Source organism: Sturnus vulgaris, chromosome 3 (assembly GCF_052056855.1).
Source record: "Sturnus vulgaris isolate bStuVul1 chromosome 3, bStuVul1.hap1, whole genome shotgun sequence".
Lineage (NCBI taxonomy): Eukaryota > Metazoa > Chordata > Aves > Passeriformes > Sturnidae > Sturnus > Sturnus vulgaris.
In genome coordinates this window covers 36,956,378-36,965,476 of record NC_142245.1, presented here as the reverse complement: position 1 = coordinate 36,965,476, position 9,099 = coordinate 36,956,378, and the positions used below count along the sequence as shown (strand labels likewise).

Sequence of the window (9,099 nt, the reverse complement as noted above, 5' to 3'; positions counted from 1 at the left end):
CAGCTCCGCACCGAGTAGGGGCGGCTCATCGGGCAAGAGTGGGAGGCGTAGAATGCTTTGGGTTGGAAGGGACCTTTAAAGATCACCCAGTTCCAGCGCCTCTGCCGCGATAGGAGTATTTGCAGTAGTTTTGTTGCAACTTGTTTGTATTTGTATCATTGATGCCTCCATTCAGTCATCTAGTACGCAAGAATTTAAGCTTTGGAGATGCTTTTTCTTACCAGCACTGTGACTCCGGTGCCCATCCTTTGCTAGCTTTGTATTGTGGCCTTACGCGCAATAGCTTAGGATGGGCTTTTTTTATCTTGTATTTTTTTTGAGCAGCCATGATCTTTTGATTATCCTAAAGTACGTACCAGGAATTTTCTCTGCTTATCTTCCTGATTTGGTTTGAGCCTCCTTTAATTTTCTTTCTGTACTTCCTACTTGATGTTTGGCAACACTGCAAATGGAAAATGCATTCGTAGTTAAGCATCTCAGTGCCACTGAGGTCGTTGAAAGGATTTGCATCCTATCCTACTCAGGATTATGACAAGATGACAAACCCTGTGTAAATAGGCATTCCAAATATGATCCTTTCAGACATTGTAAGGCAGAGGAGGCCAGGACTACTTATGACTGTAAAAATGTGGATGTATCATTGTTTTATACATTGGTACAATGATGTTTTCTGTTTCATTCTGATGAAAACCCAAAATGCTTACAGAGTTTGAAGATGCTTTTCAAAGAGACATAAGTATTCCATAGCCTTAGTCTTGGGAAGGAGCAATAATGCTGGAACAGGTAACTAACAAGGGAGAAAAAATTCAGCAGCATATGGAAATGTAAAAGGATGCACATAAACACAGATCTATCCTAGTTAAAGTCAATTATGGGCTTTGCAGTAACTACTAGGCATTTTGTATTATTGCAGCTAGCTCTGCAAGAACACTGACTCAGCCATCAGTAGCAATCCATACAGTAAACACCATGCTAGATATCCAGGGAATACCACATGTGAACAATGTGGACTTCTTCAGTCCCCTTACCCTTCGTCTTCAAGGATGTACATGGAAGTACAAGGAACGGCAAGGTTGGCCATAAGGCACAGAACTACTCCAGAAGAATTGTATCTTGTGATTCTTAAGAAAAAATGGAAACAAGATAAGAGTCTCTAAATTAATGGGTGACATATAAATACTGATCTACTGCTGTTGAATGCAGAGTCAGGAATATTATATGAATATATATTATATGAAACCATTAGGAGAGTAGGTTCAAAGAAAGGAGGTAGTTTTTTACAGAGCAAGTAGTTAAGCTGAAAAACACCATGCCTCAGGATCTTACATACCACAACTTGGACATCAAGTTAATTAACTTACAAATTACTAGAAGAAAAAAAAACAACATTATAGCCTAATAGATAAGTAGTTGATCTGCAGTTCAGGAAGTCCATGAGGTGTGAATTCCGATTCCATACACTTTTTGTAAGACCTTGCATTAGAATCTTGTATGGTTAATCATGGCTTTCTGTCACGTATGACTAGACCACATAAACTCCATGGCAGGGCAAAGGCCAACCTTTGCATTTGATTCACCTTTACTGTACGCTGGAACTATTTGGAATTCCACAAAGCACTCTCATGTGAAAATCCTTCAGTGTAATATGCAGAACTTTCTGTACCTGCAAACTCTTCTTGACCCACAGTACCTTATCCAATATATCAAACTATACATAATATCAAACTAAAAACTAATGTCTCAAGGACCAATGTCCAGAAGTAATAAATATGAGCATTTAAGACGACACACATCCATAGGTTTAAAATTTTTTATTGTGCTGCCAAGAGCCAAATTACAAGAAACCGCCTTACAGTTAAAAAAGTAAACAAGCAATCTGCTGAACCGCAGTGCACTCCGAGTGCCACATATGCATCTATTTTTCAGAAAATTATATCTGCATTTCTCTTACAAGAGCACAACAGGAACCAAAGTAAAAGAGTGTAATGGATACAGCACATAGGATAAATCATATCTTTAAAATAATAATAATAAAATAATAATAATAAAAACATTTTACACCATGTCCTATATCCTGCTAGTATTTTCAGAATATGGCCTTGATTGTAAAACAAAAGCAAGCATTTACAATTTCTGGATAAAGACTGCTTACTCTTATGCAAGGAATGGATGTTTTGTCTTGACAAAATCTCTGTAGTTACTGGACAGAAACATCTCTGTTTCTTTATCAGATTGAGTACAAAACACTGGGGAGACTACATTTTTTCTTATTGGTGGTTGGAAACTGAAGTTATATAAGCAGAAAAAATGTTGACCCTTAATGATACACCTATTTTTTTCTTTGATGCAAACACCTAGAACACCTTTTTGATATTCTAAAACAACAAAAATTGTTAATCTTCAGATTAATAAATTAGGTCATTATAATAATAAATTAGGTTTTTTTTTTTCAGTTTTAAAGTTCAGCAATCTCTGACCAAGTATTTACAACAATACTTGAGAGTTCCTTTACAAAAAATACATTTTCTTTTCACATTTAGCATACTGGGTATCTGTGTCTCTTATGACAAGCATTTGTAAAAGAAAAAAGGCAATGCACAAATGGGTAATTAGTATAAAAGTGCCAAGACCTGTTTGGAAAGTTAACATTGTATTATACAGTCAGAGTTATAAATGAGGCAAGCTACAACAAACTTCCAGCTTAATGCGGACAATATTCCAGTAGTTGTTTCAAACAATTGTTTGCAAAAAAAAAAACCAACCCCCCCCAAAAAACCCAAAGAAAAAAAAAAACAGAAAAAAAACCCAACCAAAATCCAGGAGCTGATTGTATTATTTTATGGAGTTGATTAGTGCTGCATGTATATTGTCATCAGTGTCTCTAGCCAATGCATTCATTAAAAAGCCTTTTTAAGGCTAAGCAGGAAAAGAAAAATAAGAAACACCCTGAAATGTAGCAAGTAGCAAGAGCAACGCTTACTGCTATAATCGTGCACGAACTGAACACACGCCAACACATGAGTGCACATACACACGCACACACACACACAAACACTTTCAAATCAAATCAAACCAAATCAAATCAAATCAAACTGTAGGTAGAATGAGATGCTCTTTTCTTGTCTTTCCTAAACTCACAAGCAATTAAGCATTGATATGGAATGCCTGTTATCTGTTTCTGCTCTGGGTAAAATCTCTCTCAGATAAAAATACATTCAACAAGAAAAAAAAATAGAAAAAATATATACTGTATACATAGTATTTTATATATACAGTATATATATGTATAGTGTATATACACATGCACGTATATATACATATGTATACCTACATGCATTTGTATATACATATATATACACAAACATACAAATACTTTTTGTTGTTTTTAGCATAATTATATTTACATAAATATTCCTATAATGCTAAAGTTTAAAGAAGCATGATCTCCTTTTTTTCTGAGCTTCAAAAAAGGTGCTTGAGTAATATACAATTAAAATTAAGCAGCTTCCTAGCATGGAAGTAGTTTCTAAATCTGCATACCAGTAAATAAGAACATCAACAGGAAAAAAACCAACAACCTTAAAACAGTCTCTTTTTTACTCTCTTGTACGCAAGAGCTTTGTCCAACAAAAATATTTTTCCTTCTCCTGTATGAACAATCAGAGATTGATATAAAATAACAAAACAAAACCACAACAGACAAAACAAACAAAAGCCCCTGGAACTGCATGGTGTTCTTGACTTTTCCTTCCATCCTTCTTTCCTTCCTTCCTCCCTTCAATACTGCTGTCAAAAGATCCAGTGCTCATATCAGGAATTACTTAGGCCTCAGTCATTTGCTAACTCTGCTGAAGTCTGGCTAATCTAGCCAATCAGCTTTGAAGAAAACAAAAATAAAAATAAAAACAAAAAGCAGCACAAAGTATAATTTTATACATCCTTAATAAACCCACCCTTTATTTTCTGCTATAATCTTTTCCTTGCTATTTCATTAACTACTGCAGCTTTCTCATCATATAGAAAAATATTTGCAGCTACACCACACCTGTGATGTGACAAATTCTGTTCTAGGAGTATATTACTGTAGCAACAGCTGGAAAAAAATAATCAGACCTTTTCGTATTTTTTTCACCTGGGGTTAGGCTTTTGCTGCAACAGATGCAATTTTAGAGCAACAAGGAAAACCACTATCCTGTTGCTCAGCAGTATATTTTCATCTCCAGCCAAGTGTGACCAGCTTTTCTTCTCTGGTACTTCCATTTACTTCATTGCCTACCCCTAGCCCCTGATTCCCCCTCCCAAAAACCTTTATAGCTATGTTACAAGCAAATACATCTTAACAACTTTTAAAACTTTGGTTCTAAGAAAACACTTGGTCAGTTATCTCAAGGAAAAGTGGGAATGCTTTTTCTGGCACATTGCAGGAGTCAGAGCTCATCCCAGAAAGGTCTTAGAGCTGTACATGTAGTCACAAATCCAATACAATCCACTAAGCAACTGCACAATTCTAGTTTTATTTTAATAGCAGACTGTCTCTTTCTCTCTCTCTCTCTCTCTTTCTTAAATCCTTGGTAAGGGTGCAATTCTTCAAACTGTTTGATAGAAATTATCTGCCTGTAGGTTGTTCTGTTTCTGCATGCTGTAAAATCCACTGTATCTTGAATCTGGGTCTGCAATTCTTAGCATCCTCTGAGAACTGTCCACCTGGACCATGGTACCTTTCTTGCAGTCCACATATACCAGCTGATTGTTTAGGCAAGAAGGCTGTTAAAACAGAAAGGAGATATTTAGTAGATCATACAATTTTTGTATTCCACACATAATTTTAAAAATCCATTTTGTTCAAGTCTATCAGCACAAAACAAAATCAAACTGGCAATGACAGGGTTTAGACTTTGGTTAAAGTTGGTTTATGTCAATCATAGCAATTGAGCAACACTCTCTTCAGAGTCACCATTTTTCATCTTCTGAATGGAGCTCTGGTATTCTCATCCCAGCTGAGCTGGTTTAACTGTTCTCTGTTAATTCAGCACCACACAAAGGCTTAACCTGGTTGCTCCAGATGTGCAGCAGCTTTTTCCCCAGACTTTTAACAGCCTCTTTATTGCTTAACATTTCCTACAATGTTTTGTTCCTTGTTTCATAAAAATGGGAAACCCTGGAAATAGACACTGCACCTTTGTTGGAGCTTTGTAGCAGGACACTGGAATCCACTGCTTTTTCTGGTTGATGAGCAGCAGCACGATGATCAGTAACAGCGCTATCGTGATTGGGATTGTCACCAAGGCAACAGAGCTGACAGACGCATCTTCGCTGGGGTGTGGCCCACTGCCACCCCGGTATTCTCCCTGGAGATGGTTCATGTCTGCAGGGCAATGGGAGCATTTGTTAGCAATTATAAACAGGCCTTGGCCGTAAGGAGGAATGTAACTATAAAAGTCTCAGTTGTACATCTTGTCACTCATATGAATTTGGACCTTCTCTTCTGCAATGTCACCTTATTTACATAAATTAGAACAGCTAGAATCTTGTAGAGGGACTATATTAGTCAGGAAAAGGCTATCAAAAAGAGAGGAGATAGAAGGAAATCTAAAGCATAGTAACGACCAAGTCTGACAATAACCCCTTAACTCAGCCGTGTTTGCAAATCTTATCTGATCACAACCAAATTCCCACTTGCAAAAAAAAAAAATCAGTGCTTCCAGGCTGAGGAGAACCTGGAAATCTTAGGATGAAAGTATTTTTTTCTTTTTTTTTTTTTTTTACTTTTAAAAACTGGTAGGACAAGTATCATGTGTTCACTCTCTCATCTGTTGAGAGGTTATTACAATACCTGCAGCACTCGGCCTGTGAAAACAGACTGCTGGCACTGTACTAAACTCTAGCAAGTTTTGTGTGTAATTGCAAAGACTGGTAACTTCCAATAACATATACAAAATTCCCTCACAGTTTGTAGTGTGTGTTTATAATCCCCAGGCAGGATAGTTGCAAGCCAGCTACTAATGCCTGAGAAATTAAAATGCTGTAGTTATAAAAGTGGAAGCTTAGAACTTGGTAAAGCAGTTACATTTCATGGATCCTTTCTCCAAACAATAGAATGCATGAGATCATCCTCAGATTAAAAAAAGGACATCCTCAGATTAAAAAAAATACATAGTTTAGGTTGTCCTTCACTTAGAAAAGGTTAACAACAACTGTGGCATGCTGGAATAATATTACAGTGCAGTTTTAAACAGAAGATGCATTTACATCCTTAGGTAACTTTATTGGCTGTGTGTCACTATACCTGAGGTGTTTTTTTGTCTAAGGTCTGACATCATGGCTATGATATATGTTGGGCTGTGGTACATGTTTTTCCATCTTTGTTTATCTATTCCTGAGAATGTCAAAGGATCAAATGAAGGTCTATCAACTCCAATGGCCTGCTTTCTAGTTTTTGAATCACAAAAGGCACGGAAGAATCACTTCTAATTCATCATTTTGTTGTATTCTTAATTGTATGGAACTCCATCATACCAACACAGATGTTTCTTCTATGAAGAACATGAAGTGATAATGAGACCAAAATGTATAAATATAATTTAATCGACTGACTCATCTTTACTCAAAGCAAAATGCATGTAAGAATTATGCACTGAAGAATATTCTCTACCTGCTCTAACTGCTACCTAAATAGAAAAAGTAGATTCATTAAAACATGGTGAATAAACACAAAGTCCTAAGTTATCCCAGTTTATATCAGATCTGACCTCTGTGAATGTGGATTATATCATTTTCACTTGGTGTTGGCCAGTTGGGTACTTCTAGTTCAACATCTCCTCGGTGATTTGTCTTCTCAATGGGGATGTTAGTGGGTTCAGGTACATACATCTCTGTGAAATGAGAAAAATGTGTTTCACAAGTTACAGGCTGCCTAACTTCTCAGTGCTGCTGTTAACTGAGGAAATACAATTCCCCATTTGCAGTGCTTTGTCCTTTAAATTCTTTTATTTGTTTTGGAATTTTCATCATTAGCCTGGGATTTTGTTTGAAAACTTATTCCATATTGTATATAGGAAACATGCCTGTTGCCATTATCATTATCATAATGTGAATGGGAGAGAGGACTGGTGTGGACAAACTTGCTTTTGAAAATACCATCTCAGAGTACTTATTTTATGACAGGCTTGCTCCTCTCTGATACTCAACAAAAAACCCCCTCCCCCAGAAAATAAAGGGAAGGCTACATCTTCCCAGCTGATATGTAAACACTCCCTACTGGTTTCTTTGCCTTGCTTTTTTTTGTAATCCCCAAAGGAGAGAAATTGCAAGAAGGGGTACAGCTGAATCTCCCCAGTTGTCCTGTCAGAAGTAGTTACCAGCTGAGTAAGGTGAGCAAACTTCTGCTCACCTTATATAAGGAGTATATCAGGACTCACATTAAAAACCACTTGCAATTCCTATGCTCCTTGTGCCCATAGCTAAGAAAATGTCACATTGCTTTTAAGCCAACTTAAAGTGATAAATAAAACAATGTGATATTTGAAAAGTAACCAAGAGTCTCAGAAAAGACAGAAATGTTAATCACTGTGACATAATCTGCAGAGATGTAAGGATATTGATTTCCCCGCTCCATTAACGTATTTCCATGGCCTTGTGAAAGGACAAAAGAGGAGCAAGCAAGTAATTTTTCAGTTTACAATTCTCAGAATAAGTGAAATTCAAGCTATGTTTTTGCACAATGTGCCTATCTGTTAAGAATATTAATTTTCCTGAATTCTGAAAGTCTGTTGCCTTTGTGATGCTGTTCAAACATGGACGGACATTCAAAACTCAATTAAAAAACCTTGTTATCGGCCCTAGGAAACCAGCACCACCATAAACTGGGTTGTCACATCACATTACCTGGACACATGGGACAGCAGCTTCCCTCCACATTGATGGGCTCAGCACAAGGCAGAGGTGGGCAGCTGACAGTGGAGCAGAGAGTCTGACCCTGCAGGCAGTAGCAGTGTGTGCAGCTGTCAATGTCCCAGCGTTCCTCATCTGCATACGTTTCTCCACTGAAGTGGCAGACCACTTTCTTTGGAACTGTGTCTTCTGTGGAAGGAAAACGGTGCTGTGATCATGCAGTAACAGCCAATTACACACAAATCAGATTTCTTTCCTAGACACAAAAGTGAAACAATTGCCACAAAGAAATCCCAGCTGTAATCAGAAGATCCTCTCTTCATATTTCAGAAAATCTTTGTGAAAAAAATGTGATGTCTGTTTCGTTTTGAAGTATATAATTAGCCTGGGCTGCTTCTCCTCATTTTCTTAATGCAAGAGGCTAGATGATTGGGACATGAAAAGATGATATCAAAAGTGCTGTGAAAATTAAGAAAAATTCATTCTCTTTGACTGTTTGAGGCTGCCAACTACTCATCTTCCTCGTTTCTAGTGAATCTTATTAAGCTAAAATAACCCCAAACCCCCAACTACCTAAATTTGTAACTACCAAAGCTCAAGAATGATGAACTCTGTCTAGAATACTTAAAAAAGCAGATTAGGCAGGATGCCAAGAAGGATTGGAGCAACTCTCAGGTGAAATAACTAAAGTTATTTCTAAATAACTAAAAGTGCTCAGATTGTAACAATAAAACAGATTTAAAGGGGATCTGATAATTCCCTGCAACTACATCAATGGAAAATCCCAGGAAAGGAGTGATAACTAAACTCAGTACATTTTTTAATGGTTAATATTATATAAATTGCAAATCAATGTGATCTTTCTGCCTAGGCATTCAATACACCACTTTTTAATGTTGCGTCCTATGCAAGCCTTTTAGGTGGTCTGCAGTAAAAACCTATTTCACTGAGTAGGCAATAATGAATTGCTTAGCCTAGGAAGTTTTTTGGTGCTGGAGCACTTTAAGGATAGCCAAAAAACCCCACAGCAGAAATTCCAAAAGCCACGCAGTGCCTCATTTTCATCTTAGCTTCCTCCTACCTTTGTTTCTTAGAGGCAAAAATTGTTATGAAACCTGCTGATGACGTGAGCTTGCACATTAAACATATGAATTAGATAACTGAATGAAATCATAAACTTCTTAAACTTTCAGATAAATACTGGTTTAA

General features: G+C 37.0%; 1 protein-coding gene across 4 annotated transcripts in view; it reads right to left on the bottom strand.

Moving 5' to 3' along the window:
- Nucleotides 1-1,796: 1,796 nt before the first annotated feature.
- Nucleotides 1,797-9,099, bottom strand: part of CRIM1 (cysteine rich transmembrane BMP regulator 1) — a 173,887-nt gene continuing 166,584 nt past the window's right edge. For all 4 annotated transcript variants that reach the window (XM_014876733.2, XM_088161354.1, XM_088161353.1 and 1 more), the window contains 4 exons: nt 7,885-8,079; nt 6,750-6,872; nt 5,178-5,365; nt 1,797-4,764 (listed from right to left, as the gene is read on the bottom strand). In XM_014876733.2, the coding sequence (XP_014732219.1) occupies nt 4,588-4,764; nt 5,178-5,365; nt 6,750-6,872; nt 7,885-8,079 (683 nt within the window). In that variant the 3' untranslated portion in view covers nt 1,797-4,587. The remainder of the gene's footprint in view (nt 4,765-5,177; nt 5,366-6,749; nt 6,873-7,884; nt 8,080-9,099) is intronic.